The following is a 26,770-nucleotide window of genomic DNA, read 5'->3' as shown; positions in this document are numbered from 1 at the left end:
ATTAGAAGCCAAATCCCTGGTGAACACAGATGCAAAAATCCTCGACAAAATACTAGCAAACCAAATTCAACAGGACTTTAAAAGGATCACACATCGTAATCAAGAGGGATTTATTCCAGGGATGCAGGGTTGTTTCAACATATGCAAATCGATAAATGTGATACACCACATTAGCAAAGTGAAAGATAAAAATCATATTATCATCTCAATAGATGCAGAAAATGGTTTGACAAAATTCAACATCCATTCATGATAAAAACTCTCAGCAAAATAGGTACAGAGGGAATATATCTCAATTAAATAAGGCCGTGTATGATAAACCCGTAGCTAACATTACATTCAATGGTGATGAACCAAAAGCTTTTCTTCTAAAATTAAGAACAAGACAAACATGCCCACATTTATACTTTTATTTACCACAGTACTGAAAGTCCCAGGGAACTATTAGGTAAGAAAAAGAAATAAAGGAATCCAAATCAGAAAGGTGTAAGTAACATCATTGCTGTTTGCAGAAGATATGATCTTAAATATAGAAAACTCTAAAGACCCCACCAGAAACCTCTTAAAACTATTAAATTCAGTAAAGTAGCAGGATACAAAATCAACGTACAAAAATCAGTTGTGTTTCTATGCATTAACAATGAATTATCCAAAAAAGAAATTAAGAAAATAATCCAATTTATAATAGCATCAAAAAGAATAAAATACTTTGGAATAAATTTAACCAAGGATGTGAAAGACCTGTATACTGACAACTATAAAATGCCAATGAAAGAAACTGAAGAAGATACAAATAAGTGGAAATATATCCTGTGGTTATGGATTGGAAGAATTAATATTCAAAGCAATCTACAGATTCACTGCAATTGCTATCAAAATTCTGGTGGCATTTTTCACAGAAATAGAAAAAGCAATCCTAAAATTTGTTTGGAATTACACAGGATATGCTCAAGTAATATTGATCAAGAAGAATAAAACTAAAGCCATCACACTTCCTGAGTCAAGCTGTATTACAAGCTGCAGTGATCCAAACAGCATGGTATTGACATAAAAGTAGACCTGTAGATAAGTGGAACAGAATAGAGAACCCAGAATTGATCCCATACATATATAGTTAACTAATTTTCAACAAAATTCCAAGACTGCACAATGGAAAAAAGATAGTCTCTTTAAAAAATGGTACTGAGAAAACTGGATATCTACATGCAAAAGAATACCCCACCCCCCAAAATCAAAATCGAAATGGATAAACTGAAGACTCAAATATAAGACCTGAAACCATAAAAGAAGAAAACATAGAGGAAGGAAAAACTCCTTGACATTGGTCTGACTCTTTGGAGAGAACTAAGAGGAAAGAAGAGATGTAGAAGTTTCTTCTATAATCTAATTGCCCCCAAGAGCCACCAACGCTTCGACACTAGCTAAGATTGCCTTTCCTGCCATCTTCTACATTCCATGTAGTTCAAGTTTTTATCCTTTTCCTAGGGATTTCTGCAAATCTTTTCTGCTACTTACTTTTTCCATTCTATAACTTATGGCTATTTCTTTTTTTAATAAAGATTTTGAGAGCGAGCAAACACGGAGAGAGAGAAGCAGATGATCAGAGTGCCCTATGGGGGTTGGATCCCAGGACCCTCAGACCATGACCTGAGGCAAAGGTAGATGCATAACCTATTGAGCCACCCAGGTGCCCCCTTATGGCTGTTTTTTTCACTCTGATCCAGCATTGACTCAAATTTGAGTCAAAATAATTGGTTTTATACCAAAATTCACTTGTAAGAGTCATCAAAAGGCAACTTGTGGAGGCAAATATCTACAACCATGTGTGGTAGATTTTAATGGTGACTGAAGCAAGCATGTGGCTGTGTACATTGCATAACCACTTAGGAAATCATCTAAAATTTTCTGGCCTTCTAACAGTCTCATGTCCATTTCCATGAACTTGGAATTCAGGGTATCTTCATGTCACTCAGCTTTCTATCCTTTTTCCAGATGTGACAAAAACTCCTTGTATTTTATTATGATAAAGAATATTTTAGCTCTAGCTCTTATCACTCCCCCATAATTTACACTTTGCCTAACTCAAGATTTATTAATGTGCTCTGCTAAAAAAAGGTTCATGTAGTTCAAGTGTTACACTTTCTTCTCTCCCCTTCCCTATTAGTTTTTATAGGAGCAGGGAGAGAAATATAGAGACTTATTTCCCCAGAGTTAAGAATTATGACTTTACCTTAGAAGACAGGAGGGTACAGCTGATTTTGTTTTTAAATAACAATTGCAACAGAATCTCCGTTATGTTAATGCCTCACTGCAAAGAGTTGGGAAGTGCTAGCTTACTAGAAGCGCCACTGAAGGAAGACCCAAGAGATTAGGTTCTATCATTAAAGAGTTGTATGATTTTGAGAAAAGTACCTCACTGGGCCTGAAAGATCAGGCTCTAAATTCTCTGCCTGGTCTTCATGAATCTATGAGTTGTCTGAGAGTCTCTCTGGTGCCTAATTCTTCTGTAATTGCAACTATGGTTGGGATTTCCCTCTTGACAGGTGGGTGGACATCCCACCTCTCTGGAGTATGCCCCACGCTTGGCCAGCTGTCTGGGTCAGTGTCTGCCGTCAGAAACAATAGAAGTTTTATAGGCTAAGCTTGGAGCCAAACACAGGCACAGATTCTGATTTTTTTTCAACTTAAAACTTCAATTTCTTTTGCTCTCAGAACTGGCTTCCTTATTTGTATGCCTGGCAGAATATCTACCTTAGAAAATTGTCTTTAATACAGTAATGCAAGTGAAACTCACAGTAAAGTACCTGATGTATAATGCGCCCTCAGTAAATGAAATTAATTTTTAAATATTTTATTTACTTATTTAGAAAGAGAGAGAACAAGCAGTGCAGGGAAGAGGGAGAGAGAGAGAGAGAGAGAGAGAGAGAGAGAGAGAGAGAATCTCAAGCTGACCCTGCACTAAGCATGGAGCCTGACTCGGGACTTGATCTGAGCCAAAGTTAAAGAGTCAGATGCTAACTAACTGAACTATGTGGGTGCCCCAGTAAATGAGATTTATGATCATTAACATCATATCTGTTACAAAGGGGTTGGGTGAGGGTCTTAGCCCACTCTTTCTGAGTTTGCTGATACATCTTAGTGTGTATGGTAGGATGTACTCAGTCTAATGTACAGGTTAACTACCTGACTTTGGTTTTGATGAGTGGTAAATATGATCTGAGAGGGAGAGCTGAATGCCTTTGAGCAACAATTTTTTTTTAAAGTTGTGTGAAAGAAGAGGAAGGTAGATTGACTAAAAAGTTGGGAGAAAGGAAGATTTTGAACAGGGAAAATAAACATGACTAAGCAGGAATGTGCATCCTTTACCTCTGTCTCAATGAATCTGGTTTTTTTTTTTCTTATTGATGTATAATTAACACACTGTTAAAATGGTTTCAGATGTACAATATAATGATTTAACAATTCTGTGTCTTACCCAGTGCTCATCACAAGTGTGCTCTTAATCCCCTTTATGTATTTCACCCCTTCATGAAGCTTAAATTTATATAACACCCCTAGAAGTAGCACTGTTGAGTGTGAAGGATTTTGGGGATTTATCAAAGTGTGGCATCCTGCTTCATGGTAGGCAGAGACCATGTAAGGAAATCTTCCGCTCAAGACCCATAGTCTGAAGATTTCAGGCAGGTTATAATTGTCGGTAGTGATTCAGCTCTTGGGATAGGGTGCTTCATCGTCTCTGTGCTCTTGATGTTCAAACTTGGCTCTGGTCTATGAACCTGTGAAAAATGGGACAAATTTGCCATTATCCTGACCTTCCTGGGTCTGGTCTGCATCCAGTAAGGGTTTACTTTTCCATGTACAGAACTGGCTTCTGGAGATGCTGCGTGCCCCGTGGAGCAGTGCCCTCTGCTGTTCCTGAGGGAGCCATGCAGTGGCGGTCAAACAGGGAAGCAACGGGCTCCAGAGCCAAACAGGGTGCTCTGTTTTCTGCAGTGGTTGACCCCCAGACCTGCTGCACCTCCAAGCCAGTCTCCACCGTGAATATCCAGCAGGAGAGGCAACAGCACGGGCTTCCCCTGTTCTTGTTTCTAGACAGGCTTCGACCCCACATTATATATGATGCCCCCTTCCCCTTTTCACTGCAAACACAGAAGGGTTTCCATTAGTTTTGTTCTTTAATAGAAAGAACTGTTAAAACAGTGATTTTTAACCATTGAACCTTGCCTTTGGAAGAACCCTGCTTCTCGGTATTATAAAATTTAAAAAGTCGATACCACCTTAAGAGAGTATAGTTGATAGCTGTGATGATATAAAGGCATATAACATAGAAACCAGCAGTTCATGGTCCAAAGTTTCTACCAGTAGGGGATCAACATATTTTTCTTTCTTCTTTCTTTTTTTTTTCTTCCTCCTTCCCTTTTCTCCTGCTCCCTTCCCTCCCCCTTCTTCTCCTTTTTAATAAAATCCTCTTAATGAAATACCATAGAATCTCTTACAGTAATGATAATACGTGATGAAAACTGTTTTGCTGAATTTCTCTACCTTCTGGGAACAATTTTTTTTTTTAGCTGGCTCTCTGTACCCTCTGAGCAGACATTCCTGCTCTAAATCCTCTCAGCTACTGTCTTCTGTATAACCCCAAACAACACAGTCAACGTTTACCATTACTTAAACAACAAACAGGGAAATTCTATGGATTTCAAGCTGGCGTTCGGGATTCATGTCCTCTACAATAACTTTTGAACTGTTTCCTCAGCACTATTCCACTTGGCTACAGCAAAGAAAATTAGCGAATAATGAAATATGCATGAAAGAAAACTTAAAAAATGTTTTTTTCTTAAAATAAATGACTCTGAAACCACATTATGGGAGAGTACTTTTTTTTTTTTTCCCTGATGATTCCAAGTTTCAAAATCAGGAGTTTAGGAGGTGTGGATATCTTGCTTTATCATGTAGTAGGATACAGTTAAGTGGGAGCTGGCCCAACCTGATCTTTCCCTTCTGCCAAGAATGAAATCCATTTCATTTAATGTGGCATCGGCCACCCAGCGGGAAGAAACTGCTAGATTCCACTAGATCCCAGAATTCCAATGCTATTCAGTGTGGGACTAAATTTCCATTTAGCGGGCTGTGCTGGGTAAATAACGCAGTTATTTGTAATGTCAGATTATAGGTATTTTGTGTTTTATCTTAATAACTGCCAGAAGAAACACGTTTGGTTTTTTTTTCAGAAGCCTGGGATTAAGAACTAATTTACTCATTCTAGGTAATTTGTTGAGAAAGAATGTTGCTCAATCTTATGGTTATTTCTATTTGGTTACTTCTGTTTAAAATATCTGTCTAGGGTAGAGGAAGCTTTTAGCCTTTCAATAGAGAATGGCTTTGTTGATGCGTGGTGGGTTTATTTAGTGCTTGGCCTGCCATTCTTCCTCTCAGGCTAGCATAATCCTTGGATCTGATATCAGCTTCTATTGGACATAGGCATGGGGAATTACTCCCTCCCTCTTTTTTTCCATTGTGGGACTCATCATGTATGCACATGATTTATCTGTCTCTTCTTTTCACCTTCCCAAAGACAGATGCTATGTCTCTTTTATCTGTATATCCCTGACGCTACATGGTACTGGGAATTTTTCTTTTTCTTCCTTTTCTCTTTTCTCTTCCTTTCCCTCTGCTTCCAAATCTTGAGCAATATAAACTCATCATTTTGAGGAATGAGTATTTTGGAATGTAGACGTATAGAGATGTTGCCCAAATAGACTAATTGATGCCAAGTTAGAAAACACAGGTTTGACCATAGAAAAGAATGGCAGGTTAAACACTGACTTTTATTTAGTAAACTAATGCTGCTCTTTCTGGCAGAAATTCCAGAAAAGCCTGAAAAGTATCTGAAAGTGAAGGTGTATTCTTTAGGTCCTCCCTTAGAGTTTCTTTGGGCCTTTGTATTTTGAGGGTTGAGTCTTGAGACCAGCCCTCTGACCTCCAGAGTGTGGGTGTCCTGAGAGTAGTCAGACTTTCCAGACTAATAGGCTTCCTGGGGAGGCAAGGGTGAGGCTGGCAAAAACCGTATTCAATCTTGATCCTTTAGAAACTGACCCTGGAACCGAGGGCTCAGTATAGGGATGGAAGGAGGGGTGCACCTTGATCCCTGGTACTGGGACCTTAAGCATAAGATACCCTTGACTGAACTTAACACTGAAGCATGGCACCTGCTTCCCTCAACAAAACACACTATGCCAGGCCTTAGACTGCACAGAAGGCAATCCTATGTCCTGGTCTGTTGAGACAACCCTGTTTGATTTCTCTTGTCCTGGCATAATTACTAATAGTGTCCTTTTCTATTCTCACATGTGTCTTGATTTGGATGATAAATTATTTGATCAACCTGTGCAGAACTAGTTTTTAGTAGTGCCCTTGTGTGGCCTCAAGAAGCAATGAACTGAGGGGTCTTTATGTTTGATCCCTGCTGGTGTGGAAGCCAGAATGACCCCTCCCTGCCCTTGGATTTCAGAGCTCTCAAGGCTCCGGATAATTTAGAAGGGTTGGGAAGCTCTAACAGGGAATTTGAATATACCTTGTTAATAAGGCATGGGGATGATTCAGTCACTAATGGGAAAAATAAGAGGTGTGACCATATGTAGGTTACCCCAAGTTTGTGAAGCAGTTTGTATTAATCATAGGCTATTTAGTTTAGAATCCTTGCTGTAGCCCTACAAATCTGATTCTTAATATGGTACTTTTACTGAGTTTTTTTACAGTAGGTTTTTGATCTTGAGAAGATGAAATTGATCTTGAGAAGATGATCTATGATCTTGAGAAGTTAAAATTTTTACTGGCAGGAATACATATGAAGTGAACTATAGTTTTAAGAGTTTGTTTAATTGAAAAAGTTGGATGTTGGGGCACCTGGGTCAGTCCAGTTTTTGGACCCAGTGTCCAATTTGGTTTTGGCTCAGGTCATGATCTCAGGGTCATGGAATTGAGCCCTGAATTGGGCTCTGTGCTCAGTACGGAGTCTCCTCCGGATTCTCTCTCTCCACTCCCTGTGTCCCTCCCCTGCTTGTGCATGTGTGTGCATGCTCTCTCTCTCAAATAAATAAATCTAAAAAAAAAGAGAAAGAAAAAATTGGATGTTTAAGTGTAAGGCTAAAACTAGTGATTAGGTGGACATCTGCTCTTGCCTGCCCAGTGTCCCTTTTCCTTTCTTTGGGAACTGAGCCCCTTCTTAGAGAAATTTGTTCCATGTAGTTTAGGTGAGGTTCACTTCCTTATTTATCTCTTTTCCTCTTATCAACCTCCCCAAGAGGTTGGATTCATACTTGACTAATCCGAGTATTCCCATTCCCTTGGCCACACTGAATGTGGGGCAGGGTTAGGCACATGGCCCCAGCTGAGGCAGTTTCTCTGAAGTTTCCTGTTGGAGTTGTTGAAAAGACTGTTCCATTCTCCCAAGGCTGCTAATCTTGTACTATGGGACTTAGGCTGTTGGCAGTATCTTGCCACTAAAAGGAGAATGCCAATTTAAAGAGAGAGAGTGATGAAACCTCAGTGATATTGCTTTGAGACTTCTGAATCCAGCCATGCCGGGAACCCCAGAGTTTTAGTTCCATGAGGTAATAATTCCCCTTCTTCCCCCATCTCCCCGAGCTTTTTTTTTTCTTTGCTATGAATTTACAAATTAATTTAAGTTAAGGTCATTTGTAACTAAAGGATTCTAATGTAAGTAGTGAGCAATCTTCTGTATTATAGGCAGGGATCCAGTCTTTCAGATTTTAAAGATTTCCTGGAAGAATTGGTCAACTCTAACTTTGCTTAGCATCTATGACAGTATTCTAAAAATGGTCTAGTTTGTTCACTATCTGGTACTATTTAGCTCATCCTATAGCCATAGAAATCTATCGACAGAGCTTTTTCCTGGGCAAGGTCAGTCTTGGAAAGACAGCATGGAAAGAGAAGGTAATTAAGTAGACAGACCTCAAGGCAAACACTGAGGAAAACCTTTTCCCTTCGCAAATTCCGCCGCCTCTTAGTCTACAGACTCAGACTCATCACTTGCCTTCTTTTGCTCAAGGATATTTCTTGGGGATCAGTGGGGTAACATGTCCTCTGTCTCAAGTGTCAGAGATGGAAAGAGAAAGCATCTTAGCTTCCACAGGATGCCCCTGCTCAATATCTTGGGCAGTATGTTGATAAGGAGGTCTGGATTTATAAAACTTATATGGAAAAACAAGTAGCCCAGCAGTCTGATGAAAAATAGGGTGGTGAAAAAGACGTATTGAAAAATCCTGAAAAGAGAAAGTCAAGAAACTGTTAACCAGGGGTTAGAAAACCAGAAACAAAATAAAACGTCTGCCTAAATGTATGTCTTGCTCCTCCTTGATATTCAAATGTCTTCCACTAATTGTTATCTTCATTACTGAAGAACTCCTTGTAAAGGCAGCTCCTTCCAGGATGCTGGCTTGTCTGTTACTCTCTTTCATCACCATGTTTTATTTCCTTTTAGCATTTATGACTATCTGAAATTATCTTGTCCTTTTATTTTTTTATTTTTTTATTTTTGTTTTTGTTTTGTAAACTTGTTTACAAATTTATAAAAAGCATTTATAAATTTATAAAAAGCATTTATAAAAAGTTGTAACCCATCAGCAGGGTATGTGTTTCTGTGAATCCGTATTTCCCCAACACTTGATATCAAGAGGTTTTAAAAATGTTGCCAACTGGATATAAAGCAAGAGTCTTAATTTGCACTTCTCTGATGAACAATGATGCTGAACATCTGTTCACAGGTCTTATGTGCTTCCTCTTGCCCATTTGCTAGGTTGTTTGGGCTAGTCTTATTGATTTGCAGGAGTTCTTTATATGTTCTTGATATCAACCCTTTTCCATTGTGTGTACTGGGAATATATTCGCTCCACCTTACAACTTTCACTTGCTCTAAGGTGTTAAAGAACAAAAGTTATTTTTTAAAAAGTGTAGTTTATCAATCTTTAATTAGAATCACTACTGTTTGTCACTTATTTAAAGAACTGTTCCCTACACCAAGGCCTAAAAGATGCTCCTATTTTCTAGTAACAGTTTATGGTAGTTTAAAATATGTCCACACATTCTTTGGTATTGCACCCTTCAAGAGGCTCTTCTGCCTTAGAGTGTGGCCTGGACTTATTGACTTGGTTCTAAAGAGTAGAGTGTCATGGAAGTGACAGTGAGTGGCTTGTTAGATTACATACTAAAGGCATTGCAGTTTGTTCCTTATTCCCAGGAGGAAGCCAGCTGTCATACTGTGAGGATACACAAGCAGCCTTGTGGAGAGCTCCATGTAAGGAGGAGCTGAGACCTCCTGCTAACAAGCAGTAAAATTTGCCAGAATATGAGTAAGTTCCCTTGGAAATAGATCCTCCAGCCCATCCAGGCCTTCTACTGACTCTAATTTTGGCCAACATCTTAATTGCAACCTTATATCAGACCCTGAGCTAGAAGCACCCAGCTAAGTGGCTCAAAGATTCCTAATCCACGGAAACCGTGAGATGATAAATGTTTGTTGCTTGAAGCCACTTTGGGATAATTTTTTATGTGGCAGTAGATAACTGATGCCAAGTTTTAAAGTTTTTTTTTTCTTTTTTTGGACATTTAGTCCTTAACACATCGATCCAATCTCATTTTTTCTCAACTGGTTAACTATTTTTTTCCCCTACCATGTTTCTTGAACAATTCTTCCTTTTCTCTCTGAAATGCCACTGTCACATATCAGAGTTCTATATATGCACTGTTTCTATTTCATTGGTTGATTTTCCTATTCTTGTGACAATATCATTCTATTATAATTACTGTAGCTTTATAGGAAGTTGTGATATCTAGAAGGGCATGTTCCCCACTCCTTGCTCTTCTTTAAATTTGCCAGAGTTATTTTTGACTCTTTATTCTTCTACATAGAATATATTTTAGAGGGACGCCTGGGTGGCTCAGTGGTTGAGCGTCTGCCTTTGGCTCAGGGTATGATCCTGGAGTCCTGGGATCGAGTTCCGCATCGGGCTCAGTGCAGGGAGCCTGCTTCTCCTCTCTCTGCCTGTGTCTCTGCCTCTCTCTCTGTCTCATGAATAAATAAATAAAATCTTTAAAAGAAGAATATATTTTAGAATAATTGTATTCAATTTAATTTAAAAAAGCCTTTCTGGGCAGTTTGGTTGGAACTGAACTGAGACTATCATCTGAAGAGAATTGATACACCTATGATACTATGGCTTTCTATCTATAATCATGGTATTTCTCTTCTTTCATTCATATTACTTTTAATGTTTCCAAATGAATTTCTGTAAATTCCTCTGTGATGGTTCTGATTTCTTCTTTAGCTTATGTATTATTTTGGCCTTGTGGTTTTACTATGATTTGTGCAAGCGAATCTTTACTTTTTCTTTTCCTGTATTACCCTTGTCCAGCAGTGGTGGGCTGCCACCAGCTGAGGAATAAATTCCCTACATACCTCTACCTACCAGTGAAAAACAGATTCTTCCCCACTAGTTTCCTTAAGATTTTCTCTAGAACTGATCTTGGTGACAGGAGCCAGGGTCTGTTAGAGTATAGCATCTTGGTCAGAATTAGAATCAGAAAGCTTCATAAACTTCTTCCTAGTATTCTCCTTGAAACTAAACAGTATTTATGAGAAAGTTCTGGGATGACATTCCCAGAGAAAATCTTAGGAATAATTTAGCTTTCTTATCTCTTGGGCCAGACCCAATATACCAGTGGCTGACAGGATGTTGGAGCAGAGCAAGAAGAGAGATGATATTTGATGTTTGATATGAAGAACTAGACTTTTAGGGTGTTGTCAGGTTCTCTTCGGGATAATAACTCTCTTTTAAGGCAGACCATTCTTCTCTTGGGAGCCCACGTGGGCAGTTCACGTGAGGCATTGATGTCAAACTATAGGTGAAGGCAGCCTGGCAGTTCTAGGGAAATTCTGCTGGCTGTCCTGGGAACATTGTGTTTAGGGATATCCAAATATTTAACACTTATCTGGTATGAAGTGGTATCCCCCCTTACGCAAATTTTATAGATAATTGGAGTAGCCTTTAAGCACCAATAATTTTAACCATTTTGGTGGAACTATTTCTAAATCTTATTTCATACCACTTTGAAAATATGCTTCTCTATTTCTTCTTAAACAAATTCTAGTGAACATAATCTGATCCTTCCTTGGAAATGCAGGGGCTTCATGAATGCCAATTTTATTTTGCTATCACAGTAATTCCCTCAGGACTAATATCCACTTGGTTATTTGAACCTTGAGCTCTTATTCAGTTTAACAAGTATTTTCCAGCAATTATTATGGGCTGGGTACGATCTTTCACAATCATCTTCTCTCTTATTTATGTTAGGCAGGGGTATACTTGAATTTGCAAGTTCTCTACTATTTCTAATGTAACATGTTGTTACTGTCACAAGATTTGAGGTAGCTACACCTCACACATAGTGTGAAAACCCTATTCATCATCTTATGAACCACAAAAAGATCCCCTTCCCCATTCATAATCTACTGATGTCATTGGAGAACCAGATCCATCAAGCTAATTCAAACTGTTAAAGGGAAAAAGGAGTAAGTGTAAGTTTGCCATCTCTCTCTTAGGTGATAAAATTCCTGTTTCTGATTACTGCTAGACTATCGGCTTCTAAAACTGGAAAGTTGAGATTAGGAATTGTCTTTGGACAAGGAAGTCATACGTTAGAACTAACAAACATATGTAAAAAAAGTCATCAATGACATTAGTTTGTTGACTTCACTCTGGGTGTGTGTATGTATATAAGGGTCTCCTTGTCTAGACTTTGTTATCTGCCAGGATAGCTAAGTGGAACTCCCAGTTTTCCAGGAAGTTTATTCAATAATGTCTACTTACCTTTTACAGAACCATGTTCTCTTCTTTTGGAGAGAATGATCCTGGGAGAAGAAAGGATATGGATAAATAAGCAATTTCTGGAAGCTATCATCACTGTCAAATAACATTCAGTGAGCCAGTAGTTAATGTTATATTTAGATAATATCTTATAATTTTTTATATGCTGTTTAAACAGATGGAATTTTCAAAGACAACCATATATGCATGCGAGTGTGTATGTATGTGTAGTTTTATCACTTTTAAAATATATTGATAGGAATAAATGAAGGCATAAAAAGGTTGCCCAAGGTCATAAAGCTAGCAAGTGGCAAGGGCAGGCTTGGAACCTGGGTCCTCTGAATATGCATTCAGGGCTCTTTCAACTACACTGTTACCTCCTACTTAACCAGTAACCTTTAAAGAACTTTACAGGCTATGAAAACCACACAAATATATTCTAAGAGAAATTTTAAAAGCTATAAAAAATGTAAAGATGAGGATGTATCCTGGATTTCTGTGGCGTCTCTCTTCCAAAATATTTTCTCAGTCATTTCATTTTCCTTTTAGCTTCCTTGTGAAAAAAAAAAAAAACGAAGAGGAATTACAGTCACATTTTAAAATTGTGGAAACGACACGCACAGAATTGGAATTAGAAACTTTCTGGGTTACAAATTTGGTTCTATAGCTTGAGTGAGTTTAAGTGGCATGTCAACAGGCCAGTCGCTCAGGCAGACTCTGTAAAGATTGTTCGAACATTATAGGTCATTGAACCATCACGGGACTTCGGTAATCTTGATGAAGACAACTCTGCTTTTTCTTTGAGAGGTGGTGAGAAGGAATACTTTGATGAGTCACTAAGGGGTAGATGGTGGGATATATCAGTGAGCAAACCAAGCTTGGTTCTTAGAGAGGTGGGATCTAAGTAATTTCAAGAGTTTTGTTGTTGCTGTTTTTGTTAGTTATATAATATGCAAGCTTGAGGCCAGAATGACTTGTTCAGAATAATGGGAACCATGGTCACTCTGAATGTGGTCTAATATATATCCAAACATCTGAATGACTCCAGGACAATGATTGGTTGTTGATATTTGCTTTTTAGGAAGAGGTTATTTCCCTTTTTCTGAAGTTATGAGGACCATATATCTCAATGATAAAATTTCTGGTGAATGTCAATTTTGGCTCTTAAACCAATATAAATGATAAAATTAAAGTCTAACAAAAGTTTATCTTTTTGCCTTATAAACTTGCTGTCACAAGATGCTAAGCAGGCCAAGAATCCTGGTGCATCCAATTCTGTGTCCTTTAGACCTTTGCATATCTGCTAATGACATCATGATGTTAAATATGAGCAGACACTGAAGCTGTATCATAAAGAAGAAATGACTTCTCATGTTTTAACTCATGGGCCAGCTCTGATTAGATGATGATAGGTGCCCTGGTTCTCTGTGTAATAAGAGTTTTGGGACCATGTTGGAATCACCAGGAAAGAGCATAGTGATTCTGGGAGATGGGAGCAGTGGTACATGGGTCTTGTATTGACCTCCTCTCATACAGTGTGTCCTCAATTAGTGTTTCTTCTTGCTTCCATCCTGAACTCTGTGATATATTAGGCTAGTTTCTTTGAGAATACATCATTTGCATGGCACCAAGAGAGGAAAGACCATTGTTTCATAGGATCTTCTTTGTGTGTTAGGGTTAGAATGCTTTAGAAATATGTCTGGTACTATTCTTGGAAAATGCACATGGGAAGATTGGTATGTGTTTGGTGGCTGATAGTGTTTTGGAAACTCCCTTGAAGGCAATGACACTGAGAGAAGCTGAAAGTAGAGTGAAATGCTTACTTTATTATTTTGGCTGTTAGACTCTCTTCTTGCAGAATTCATGCTCAAGACTTTTGATCTAGGGGAAAAAGAACATAGGGGTTGAATAAAGTACCTTCAAATATTCATACTATGTCATGGTTATTTATAAACAGTTTTATATTCTAAACTATATTGTGCACTATGGTAGTCAGTGGCTATATGTAACAGTTTACATTTAATGACAATAAAAAAAATAAGTTCCTCAGTCACAATAGTCATCTTTCAAGTACTCAATGGGTGGCTAGTGACTACATTTTGGATAGCACAGAAACTTCTATTGAGCAGCCCTATTCTAAAATCTTGGCTTACCAATGGAATCATACTTAATGTTCAGGAAGGATCTCAGAAGATTTGAAGGTGTTCTTTAGAGGCAAGGACCTCTAAGTTCTGGTGTCCTGGCCTCCAGGCCACAGTGTGAACTGAGCGTACTTAGAGGCTATATACAGTTTAGATCTTTTTGTTAGTCCCCAGATTCCAAAATATTTAATAAGTGGAAAAACTTCCCAACTGTTTAAGATTTAACTTCTAAAGAGGGTCAAGAAATGCAAGTGAGGTTTTTGGCTTTAGTTTCTCACTATTTAAACTCTTCTGACAAACTCAAGGAGTAATTTCTTGGTGGGGGATTTTCTCTATCATTTCTAATTTTTATTTATTTATTTATTTATTTATTTATTTATTTATTTATTTTTAAAGATTTTATTTATTTATTCATGAGACACACACACACACACACACACACACACACATACAGAGAAGCAGAGACACAGGCAGAGGGAGAAGCAGGCTCCATGCAGGGAGCCTTGACATGGGACTCCATGATCAGGTCCTGGCCTGAAGGTGGCGCTAAACTTTTGAGACACCCAGGCTGCCCTATCATTTCTAATTTTTATTTTTATTATTTATATTTTTAAAAGATTTTATTTATTTATTCATGGGGGACACAGAGACACAGGCAGAGGGAGAAGCAGGCCCCATGCAGGGAGCCCGACGTGGGACTCGATCCCGGATCCCAAGATCAGGCCCTGGGCTGAAGGCGGCGCTAAACCACTGAGCCACCAGGGCTGCCCTCATTTCTAATTTTTAATGTTCATAGTTACATCTAGTATAAGTTTGGTTTCATAATATGATAGCCCTAGTTTGTATCTGGAGATTAGTTTCACATCTAGCCCATATAGTTGAGTTTCTGTATATTTTGGGGGAGTGGGAGTAATATTAATTTTAAGACCTTTTTTGTAAAATATAAGGAATGCCCTTTTTATCAAGGTGCCAGACCACTAACTCTTTTTAAAGCACATGCTCCTGCCTTTAATATAAACCCAAATAATTGGTAAGGTGATAAAAGTATGAAGGAAGGTGTGTTTCTGCAGTCTTTTAAGACTGCATTTAAAAATGGATGTGGTTTAGTAAGGGTCAACCAGATCGATAACAGAGGGGAAGGTTACATAGTGTAGGGGCTCAATCAATTCCAAATAGGAATTGGTCAGAGGGAAGTTTGCTCTGACCCCATCTGAAATGGAGTTACCACTAAAACCAGGATGTTCCTTTGTTTGCCAAAGCTCACACTTCTCTTTCAAGGAACCGAGTCTCTAGTTCTTCTTCTATTTTCCTCAAAGTTTCCTGGTACTTCTTCAAAGAGAAATAAAAGAAACTACAGTTATTAGCCAGAAACTTTATGCTCTTTCTAATCATAATATGTATGTATTACTACATTGTCACATGAATGGTTGGTATTCCCACTGCCATTTTGTCTCCTTTCCCAGTCCCTCAGCCTCCCACAAATCCAGATCTCTCACTGCACTTCACCACTGGGCAGGTGCCTACAGTTGTTGGGATTATAAATAGGAAAAATGCTCATTATTAATTCAAGAGCACAGAGCTTAGGATAGTAGGGCACTAATAGAGTGGTTTTTGTGATGGAGTGTCATCCTCCCTAAAGGCCTTTGCATTGCTATCTTGAAGAATTAAAATTGTTGCAGAGTTCTTTGAAGAGCTTGGTTTCATTTCATTCTGTACCTTAACAAACCCATTGCTATCCATTTACTGAGAAACTGTACCTTTATGCAGAGGGCCTGATCTTCACAGAGCTGGGCCACAAATGCATAGTCTTCCATGACCTCGGAAGCCAAAATTCAGTCTTAAATTTTGCTCGGTAAATTGCTATAACAACAGTAGTATACTAAGTTTCCTCTTAGGTCCCAGGCCCTAAATGTGTTTTTCTAATTGTTCTAAATATGTATTTGCTGTATGTGTGAACTCATATCTTTTTTTAAGGATAAACAAGCTATATTTTATAGTCCCAATGAGAATTATTTGGGGACAGTTGGGAGAAAAATAGATAATGATTTATTGATGATATAGTTTATGGAAGGTATCCTGTAAAAAATGTTAAACAGAAGGTGATCCAGGGGAATCTATTCACATACTCTAATACATTCCTTCAAATCTTGTGACCAGGGATCAAGTTTTCTTTCCTTTGGGAAAACATTGAAGTTATTGTCATTACCTTGGCTAGTTCTTTCTCTTGGACTGCACAGGAAGCCTCCAGCTGTTGTAATTTAGCCTGGAGAAAGGGAAGGATATTGTAACTTAGCCAGGCAAAAGCAGGATTCCATTCTGAAATGGGATCTGACAGGCTATCTTACAGGTGGTTCAAGAACCTCAGGACCAATTTTAGATGCTTTTTTAGTGGAGGGGAGTCAAACTTGAGGTGAGATGACTCTTGGGTTGAATTTAAATAATAAATATTAGCCAAATAGAGATCTGGAAGAAATATTTCCCATGCAGAAGTACAGCAAGGACCAAGGCTGTGAAATAGCACAAATTTGGTGTTTATGAAGAAGTTATACAGCAGAAGCATAGGGGAGATTGATAAGAATGAGTGGGGAAAGGTAGACACATGAAATTATGTAGGGCCTGATAGCTTCTAGAGAGTTTGAGTATTTATTCTTTTTTTTTTTTTTAAAGATTTAATTTATTTATTCATGATAGTCACAGAGAGAGAGAGAGGCAGAGACACAGGCAGAGGGAGAAGCAGGCTTCATGCCCTGGGAGCCCGACGTGGGACCCGATCCCGGGTCTCCAGGATCGCGCCCTGGGCCAAAGGCAGGCGCCAAACCGCTGCGCCACCCAGGGATCCCTGAGTATTTATTCTAATTACAGAGAGAAGCCAGGTGAGAGCTTGAAATTGTAAAGACATAGTCTGGTTTGTCTTCTTTCTAAAGAAGAGTGTTTTCTATGTGTGGAAGGTAGATTGTTTGGGGTAAGTGTAAAAGCAGAAGGACTAATTAGGAGGCAACTTTAGCATGCAGATGAGGGGTTGTGGTGGCTTGCAAAAGAGTGGTAGTAATAGTAGTAGTAGATAGGAGTAGATGCATTTGGCATATAATCTGTGGGCAGAGAGGACATGTTATAGTCTTTCTTCCTTTTCCTTTTTCAGTTCTGTTTCGTCTAGATACCATTATTTCACATTTGGACTTCTAACAGTTCCTTTCCTTTCCAGTCAATTACATCTAGGGCCAAACAACCAAATGTGCTAAGGGCTGTATTTTACATATTTTATTTTAAGCAGAAAAAAATATTTTTTTTCAAATTATTATTAAAATTATGATTAACATACAGTTAACATACAGTTCAATATTGGTTTCAGGAGTAGAATTTAGTGACTTATCACTTACATACAACACTTGGTGCTAATCATATTAAGTGTCCTCCTTAATACTCATCCCGCACCTATCTCCTTTCATCAGCTTTCAGTTTGTTCTCTATCATTAAGAGTATCTTGTGGTTTGTTTTTCTCTCTCTCTGTTTTTTTTAAGATTTTATTTATTTATTCATGAGAGGCACAGAGAGAGAGAGAGAGAGAGAGAGAGAGAGAGAGGCAGAGATATAGGCAGAGAGAGAAGCAGGTTCCATGCAGGGAGTCCGATGTGGGACTCGATGCTGGGACTCCAGGATCACACCCTGGGCAAAAGGCAGATGCTCAACCACTGAGCCACCTAGGCATCCCCTTCCTTTCTCTTTTTTTCCTGCCTCCCATATGTTCATTTGTTTTGTTTCTTAAATTCCACATATGCATGAAATCATATGGTATTTGTTTTTCTCTGACTTATTTCACTTGCCAAGGGCTATATTTTAAAGATTTATTTATTAATTTGAGAGAGAGAGAGAGAGAGAGAGAGAGAGCACACAAGCACAGGAGGAAGGCAGAGAGAGAGAGAGAGAGAGAGAGAGAGAGAGAATCCTCAAGCAGATTACACACAGCTTGGATCTGACTTGGGGTTTGATCACAGGACCCTGAGATCATGACCGGAGCTGAAAGCCAGGGTCAGATGCTTACTGAACGGAGCCTCCCAGGCACCCCTGAAGGCTGTATTTTAAAGACAGTGGTTTGAGTTACAAGGAGTTGAGGCAGACATCCTATTAAATTATTGAACTGATCACCAGCATGCAAGAGGAACAGAAACAAAATAAATTATGTATATTTCATAGAATTCTACAAAATAGGTGGATAAAATGGAGTGATCCAAGGGCTGATAATACTCTGGAATTGTTCAGGCTGGGCTGAGTGCTGCCAGGAAAACAACGGCCAATGTTGTGCTGCAAACTCTCTATCTAGAGTCTATTTCACCTGACATGGCCAGCCTAGCCTAGCCATACTTAAAGCATTGCCACTAGATCTTGGCAGGCTTACTATTAGAAAAGCTTGCTTTGGGCAGAAGGAAGAAAATCAATCTCCTCATTGCTGCAGTTTTATAGCAAGGATAGTAAGGGAGTTTCATATTCCTTCCTAGTCTTAGTTCCAATTTATTCTTGAGATACACATAGGCTCCAAACTTCTTTCTTTCCTGGTAAGTTTCCTGGATGGGCATGCCCAACAGCTTACTTGGTGGCTTTGGGTTTCCTCTTTTTTTATGGCTGTCAACCCTAATTTGGCTAACAGAACATAGGGCAGTAATGCTCTCTTCTTTCACTTTCTATTTCTATTTTCATTGTGTCCATATCTTCAGAAGCTTCATGCACAGTGTGAGCCCAAGTATGGGCTTAATATAGGTTTAAGAAGCAAAAGAGATTGAGAAATAGGGACAATGCATTTAAAAGCCTATTGTATATTATGCTGTTAGGTAGTAAAACATAATTTTTATCTTTATAGAGCCTGAAGAATTCTTCTGTTTGTTCTTAAATGAAATACATAAAAATAACTATCAATTTAAGAAAAAAATAAGCAAGGGGCACCTGGCTGGCTCAGTCAAAAGAGCATGCAGTTCTTGATCTCAGACTTGTGAGTGTGAGTCCCATGTTGGATATAGAGATTACTAAATAATAAAATAATAATAATAACAAACAGCTTTAAAAAAAGCAAAAGAGAAATTAGGTAAGGCAAAGACATAATCTTACAGAAATGATCAAGTAAGAATTTTATGTGCTGAGTAAAAAAGTGTCTAAACCTTGTATTTTTGAGAAGACGGATTGTGATTGTGCTCAGGTTTTTAGCTCTAGAACACAATTAGAGAGATGCTAAGCACTGTATGATGCACTTAGTAGGTAGAGGTCACTATGTATTTGAATGACCAATAGATTGAATTCTTTTCTGAATTGGAGTCAATGACAAGGTGTGTAAATTACCTAGCACACAGTAGATTTACAAATCCAGACTCTGCCTCTATGAAGTCATACATATGCTTCAGCTAGACTTTTAAATGATCCCCTTAAAATTGTGACTTTTTAATGTTTTAGAACTCTGGAAAAAGAATATTTTATATACATAATTTCATTCAGTTTTCAAACTGAGGCTGAGAAGGACTGATTAAATTGCCCAACTTCATGTATTATACTAAGGACCGCTGGGGGCAGGATTGAAACGAGGGATTTCAATGCTATATATGCATTTGAGCATTTGTGTTCTGTTCTTTTCATGGAGAGAACAAAATATAGGCTTCGGAGTGAAATTCCTTACAAAGGGGAGAAGAGAATTCAGCACCTAGCAGTCCAGGCTGAAGCCTGGAATGGCTGAAACTGCAAAGAATTTATCCTAACTTTGACAATTGTTTACATGTCATACAGCCCAAACCCATTTGAGATTGCTTTTTTGTTTACCTTTGACTCTTCTGGGGATCCCTTTGGCTTGTCTTGTTCACACTTGTTTGCCTTATGTGATTTCCTTGTAAGCTATGGGTTCAAATAGAAAAAAATATATTTCAAATAAAAATTCTATCAAATTAAAAAATATAGAAGACAAAGACATTCTCTGGTGTGTGGAGCCAGTAACTTGGCCTTGATTAGAGCTACCAGGAGATGGTCCCTTGATGGAAGCTTGGTGTCTTTGGGAACATCCTTATTCTACCTCCATTTCCCTCCTCTTGTTAGTTTTGACACCCAAACTAGAGTCTGCTTAACGCAGGAGTACTTCCCTGAACCCCCTAATCCATGCCAGATTATACAGGGCTGTAGGCATGGGTCGGAAAGTAGAGTAATCATAAAGAAGCCCACTGTATTTTGACTAGGAGTTGAGGTAGAGAGAATACCTGGACAAAGAAGAGGGAACTTTTTGGCATTAAATATTTTTAGCAGTCTCTAGTGAAAGTAAAATTAACCTCTCACCACAAGGGTCTCAGTCAATCCCTTCAACAAAGTATCTGTTGGGATCCATTTCTTTGTGACAGAATGAAGAACTCATGGGATCACTGAATACCTGGAGTACCCTATGCACTCCTATCACCTGATGCTTGCAGGGAAAATCCATGGCACCTAGGTCATGAGGTTCAGCCTCAGGACAGTGGGTAGGATTAGTATCCACTCCCAGAACAGGTGTCTCTGACATGTGGGATCCTCTGTGATCATTTTTCCTCCCTTGCCTCTTAGATGATTGGGGCTGCTTGGGGACACCCAGGAGCACAAGAGCCTCACCCCACCTTTCTTTGAAGTTCTTCTATACTGTGAACCAGAGTTTCATTCTTCCTATCCTGTTGAGAGAAAGAAGCAGAGTATTAAGTGTGTATCTGCACACTACCGTCTGTTTTTATTCAGTTGATTGTTCTCCATTTCACCCCAGTGATATTTTCCTGTAGTAACCATACCTTCCTGCATAATGTCAGATAAAAAAATCTGTGATTTGGTCTCTATATGGACACACCAACTTACTAGAGGTCGAGAGGTCCACATGCAGGGCTTCCTAATATTAAATATTATCAGAGAAACCCTACCGTCCACACATGCAAGAACATATTCTGCTATGACTTTGGGGCTGACTTTTCTTTGTATGCAAAAGGGGAGATTATTTTATCTGACAGGGATGAGGAATACAATCTATCAAATGGCTCTTCCCTGCCTCTTGCTTACAAGTCTAGCTGTTTCTTCTTCCAGCTCCTGCAAGGCCTTTTGCCTCTCCATTGCGATGCAGTTCTCCTTCTCCCACTCTTCATCTTCAGCCAAGTCTCTGGTCTGAGTGATCTCACTTTCCAGCCTGGAAAACGTAAGCAGGCACTATGAAGAATGACAGCCTTAGAACTGATAAAAGACATGTCAATTTTAAGGGTACTTCAATGACAATAAATCCAAATCCCAAGTTGGAAACCCTTTCTTTCCTGGATCCTTAGGATCAGAATGACTCCAAAGATAAAACAAGTACGATTCCGGTGATTCCCGCATCAAACACCCCAAAGCTCTTTTAGCTCAGGTAAGAACCACTCATTCTTTTAAGATTTTATCTGAAACTTGCTGTATTTCAGGATTTGAACCATAGACCAACACCAAAGAATGAAGAAGAAACTTTTTTTGTTATATAAGATACAGGTCCCTAGCATAAGCTGGGATATTGAGTTTTGTTTCTTTTCCTCCACCCAGTTCTTTGGATCAGGAAGGTCCCTCACCAAGCCCCAAAACTTACCTCTGAATCTCATTTTCTTTCTCATGGATTTTGAGAAGAAGTTCCTGATTTGCTTCATCTATTCTCTGCATATCCCTTTCAAGATCCATGTTCAAACTGTTAATGTTCCTCTTTGACTGGACCAATCTTAGGATTTCCACTTTTTCTGACCTATAGACTCAGCCCCCAAAATGAACAAGGGCCAGTTATCTTAAGATCAATAACCTTTGGACTAAAGAGGATATCTAGTGGACATATAACACATTAGCTTGGCTATTTCTGGGAGTGTACTTTTTCATTTTTAGGGAATTATGTTTCTTAATCATGCTCTATAATTTGTTTCGGTAATTCTTAATTCAGTCAGCAAGAAAGGTTTTACCCAGTATTTCTCGCCCAAAGGGCTCAGGATAATAGTGTACCTCCACTTTGCTTCCAGGAGAAGTTTTACTTCCTTAAATAGCCTTTTGCATTGGAGAGAATGATTTCTCAAATTGTTCACAAAGCCTGCTCATGTGATATACTTTTATCAAGTACTTTTATTCAGGTAGCTGGTACATAGTTGATTCTGCTTTATGCAGAACCATAAGAAATTTCCATTAGCAGTTAGGGCTTCAGTCTTTTCCTGCTTCTCCCCATCTGAAAACTTCTCCATTGCCTGCTAGAAGGCTTGAGAATCTACTATGGTAGTCACTCCATTGAGCACACACAGAAGTAATCCAGGCATTCACTTTCAAGAATGCAGACATCTTTTTTGAAGTAAATTTGAATGAAATAATTGTAACTTAATGCTAGTGCAGTCTAGAAAGTTATCTGGCACGTGGGAAGCTCTCAGTAAACTTTTCATTTTCCAGTTCGCCAATTAATTGGTTTGTCTCTAAAATGATTAACTGGAAATAAGATAGTGAGGCAGAGGGACCTTTGTTTTGAGTAGGCGTGAGGGAGGATTTTGGAAAAGGAAAATCCTATCTTGGATGGGCTGGCTTGGATGGGGGATTTGCAATGGATATCACTTCAGGAGGGCAGGGGCACTTGGGGCTGAGTGCAGTGATGGATAGGAACTGAAGGAAAGAGGGAAACTAGAAGATGAAGAAAGGAATCAACAGCAGACATGCTCATACCTTGGTCCTTGGATGTGGCTTTGCATAATTATGACTACTTACTCATAATCTAGCTGCTTGTCCTTGTGTTCTTCCATGGTAGATTCCCTAAAATACCAGCAGAGATGTATCTAATGAATTGGGGAAGTAGGTCCACTCTGTAACTACACGAAAGTCCCAAAATATAGGAATAAAATTAACTGGTTTCCTCCCTCCCAGTTCTACATTTTGGACATAACAACAACAACAACAAAAAAGCCTTGTGATTCTTCTGCCCATGATATGATTATGCCTCAGTAAGGATACAGTGAAGATAGAAGGATAATGCTGGAAAATTCAATATAAATCCTGTTGGCAGGTATACTAAGATGATTCACCAACACAAAATCCTTTGAAAATGTGTACATGACAATAAGAATCAATAGAGGTTATCGATTGTTCTTAAGTCTCTTTTTTTCTCTATGCCCAGCTGCTTCTCTTAAGACTCCATGGATGGATACATGTGCCCTGAAAAATAACCTCTCTTCTTTCTTGTCTGACTTCTATAAGGATCTCCAGATATTAAGATCTCTAGTATTAAATAGGACTCAGAAAAAATAAGCAGGAGTAAATAACTGGCTTTTGTTGGTACTTAGTTGCCTTCTTTTCTCCAATAAACTCTACCTCCCTTCTGATGTATGGTCTTCTTGATTCTGCCCTAGTCTGTTAGCTTCTGAAGAGTCTAATCTTTCACTGGAACCATCCAATAGAATCTCAGAACTTTGCATAGCGTCATGACTCTGTTATTGACATAAGATGGGTGGGGCAATATGTCACAGTAGGGTGGGTGGCACTGGATTCTTATCATTTGTGCCAAGTTCACAGCCTAGAGGGATACATGTTTCAGGGTTGAGTCTTCCCTTTGGTGGCAGTAGTTTTAATGGATCTGATTTCTAGGCACTTTGAAGGGTTAAGCCTCTGTCTTTATTTCTCTGGCAGATTGAGCACTTTTCCTGCCTGAGTGTGACTCATATGGGAACTCTGGGTCCTAACACCAGTAGTCCAATCCTATAAAGTAGCCAACTAACTACTCATTCATTCAACAAACACTGAAACTTTGAAAGAACATCTATTTTTGCCAAGCACTGTTATAAGTACTCGGGACAGAGTGAACAAAAGAGTCCAAAGAACCTGCCTTTATGGAGTTTACACTCTAGGGGGTGTGTGTGTGTGTGTGTGTATGTGTGTGTGTATGCCGGGTGGGTGCGTAAAAGGGGTAACACAAGTAACAGAATAAATGAGTACATTTATCTTATCTGGTGTGTACATTTTGGCCAGATTCTGCACAATTTGTAACTTTTTGTGTGTGCAAGTCACTGGAAACCTGGAAGTTTCAGATCTTGACTTAATAAGGACTGCATTGAGTTGATTTGTAGGCCAGAGTGACTTCTTACAATACTGTAGTTTCTAACAAACTATTTGTAAAATTAATGGCCTCTGATGACCCCCATTACCATCTCCCTTCTTCCTGAAAGAAGGCATTTCATTGCTTTATGAAGCTGTACACAGAAGAGTAATTAAGTAACAATTCAGGCCAATGGCCTCTCCCAGGAATTAATGGTAGGGAGAGTTCATTAACCCCAGCTGGTTATAGCTTCTCCAGGAAATGCCCTGGACCAAGGTTATCGTAGCGATTAATGTATTGGATAGAGACTTTGGGATAAAAATAAAGCTCCATCTCCTTCCTGGGGAGCTTTTCTCCTTGAGGGGCTACCAAAGGCAAGCCCTAGGAGCAGCGGAACCCCAAGCCGAGGGGCCTTGCGTGGGATGAAGACAACAGATTGCCATTAGTGAGAACTGCTAAATCAAGGTAAAAGCAGGGCCTTGGGGGCAGATTAAGGTCCTTGATATAAACCTCCCCGCTCTTTGGGAGGTGGCTTTTGATTAACACCCAGTGCGGCTCTAGGGCAGCTGTTTCCATGCCATACCCTGCCCCGTGCAGAAGAGTCGCGGAGAGATGCCGATTTTGCTGCATTGCTGCCCGGGATGCAGTGGCCTTTATGTGGGAGTCGGTTGTGAAAACACCCTCTTTTGACACGCTGGACATTTGGGCTCTTTTTGCTGGGGCTCTACCCTTCTGCAGCGAGGGCCCTGGTCAGATGCATGAGTCCCCGATAAGCTGCCCGGGCCCTGGTCCTTTCTGCTGCCTCAGGCAGATGGAGACCTATTTCTTCTGCTCACTTCAGTTGTCCTCACTTTACTTTGGCGAAATCTTCTCAGATATTTTTATAAATGAGCCTGCTTTTGAGGCTCAGAGCCAGGCAAGGCTCTAGAACCTCATTTTAGATCAGTTTTCAAATACAGAATCAAGTACACTATTTTCCTTATGTCCTTACTTATTTTTAGTAACTATTTTTGTACAGTCTTTAGGCTCATAAAATCTCTTCGAATTTCCTTTCAGAATACTTCTCAGAATAGCTTTTTCAAAAGCAGAAACTTGAACCAAACTGAAACATAAAGCAAAGACAGAGAGAGAGAGAGAGAGAGAGAGAGAGAGAGAGAGAGAGAGGAGAATGTACCAGTACTTAATATGGTTATTATTTAATATCCAGTAAACTACGGTAGTTTAAATTGACAAAAAGTTGTGTAATTTAAAACTAATCCTTCTAAATTTATTGCATCATTGCTATTACAACAGCAAGAAAGAACTAAAAAGGAAAGTTCACCAAGGATTTCACTTCAGCAAAAACCCTGTATTTTTCCAAATTTTCTTCTTCTTTTCTGTTTTTTTTTTTTTTTTTTTTGCCTGCTAACAAACCATCTTTTATAGTTATCATAGAATAGATATACTGTGGTGTTTTGCCTTTTCACTTAATATCTTTATGAACATTTCTCAGGTTGCTACATATTCCCTATAATTATAATTTTAATCTCTACATAAAAGTCTATTGAGTTGATAATATTTATAATCCATTTCATCATACCCCTCTTTCCATACTGTTTATCTTTTTGCATACCCATCTTTTCTCCAAGACCAGGAAGAGTACCTTTTTAGAGCCACCATAACAAAGTACTGCTACAGATAGAGTGATTTAAACAACAGAAATTTATTTTCTCACAGTTCTGGAGACTGTGAGTCCTGAGCAAAGTGTTGGCAGGGTTGTTTCTCCTGAGGTCTCGTTCCTTGGCTTAGGTGGCTGTGTTCTGTCTGTGTCCTCACATGGTCTTCCCTCTGTGTGTGTCTATGTCCTAATCTCCCCTTCTAAGACGACACCAGTCATATAGGACTAGGGCCCACCCTAATGACCTCATTTAAAGTTAATTACCACTGTAAAGACCCTATCTTCAGATAAAGTTACATTCTGAGGTATTAGGTATTTAGATGTCAACATACGAATATTGGGGAGGGGGAACACAAGTCAATCTATGTGAGATACTCAGCAAATCTTTAACTGTGACTGAATTTATGAACATTTGAATTGTTTTCCCTTCCTCTAATAACAGCCCTTGAATATACATGTATAGTCTTTATATTTTTCATGTATAACCAGAATGTCAAAGTATACATTTATATTTTTACCAATTTTGAATGTCTATTCATTAGAATATTAGTCAACTGCTTTTTATTTTACAAATGAGGAAAATAAAGGCAGGAGAGATTAAATGTCTTGTTGAGATTAAAAAAGATTAAAAAATATCTGCCAGACGTGAGACCTCATCTCTTACCATTATCTGGCTCATTCTTCTGTAAGCCTGGGAAAATATAAGAAGAAGGCATTTCCCTGATTGTAATACAGGGCTGGTATTAGGGACTAGCAGTTATTCAGGGGGTCTCACCTGTTAGTGACATAATTTTGGTTTTCAACGAGGTCATTTCAGAACTCACCATACTTAATCACTGCTTTATTTCAAATCTGCTTCTCTAGCTTTAATTTAAAAAGTTTGAGGTAAGGAAGTGATCATTAAATGGAGGATTCCTAAAAAGGATAACCAGAACCTCTGCAAGCAAGCTTGCATAAAAATGCTACACTAAAATCTAGTGTAATTTTATACTACCTTCTCAGTCCTTCTGTGTTCTTTCTGCCCTGTACTGGGAACACCTCT

The 26,770-nt window shown here is 38.8% G+C and overlaps 2 protein-coding genes across 2 annotated transcripts in view; one reads left to right on the top strand and one right to left on the bottom strand.

Moving 5' to 3' along the window:
• Positions 1-26,770, top strand: part of LOC112919806 (short transmembrane mitochondrial protein 1-like) — a 295,192-nt gene that overhangs the window by 42,046 nt on the left and 226,376 nt on the right. The window lies entirely within an intron of this gene.
• On the bottom strand, positions 3,654-24,773 carry TMCO5A (transmembrane and coiled-coil domains 5A). Its single transcript, XM_072740559.1, has 11 exons — positions 24,512-24,773; positions 22,709-22,742; positions 21,612-21,761; positions 21,065-21,188; positions 20,638-20,688; positions 19,823-19,894; positions 16,233-16,289; positions 15,784-15,843; positions 15,291-15,355; positions 13,709-13,766; positions 3,654-3,776 (listed from the first exon to the last, which is right to left on the bottom strand). The coding sequence occupies exons 1-11, from the start codon at positions 24,771-24,773 to the stop codon at positions 3,654-3,656; spliced, it is 1,056 nt and encodes a 351-aa protein (XP_072596660.1).

Source organism: Vulpes vulpes, chromosome 15, assembly GCF_048418805.1.
Source record: "Vulpes vulpes isolate BD-2025 chromosome 15, VulVul3, whole genome shotgun sequence".
NCBI lineage: Eukaryota > Metazoa > Chordata > Mammalia > Carnivora > Canidae > Vulpes > Vulpes vulpes.
Note: the sequence above shows the minus strand (reverse complement) of the source record. Positions and strands in the feature narration are given on the sequence as shown.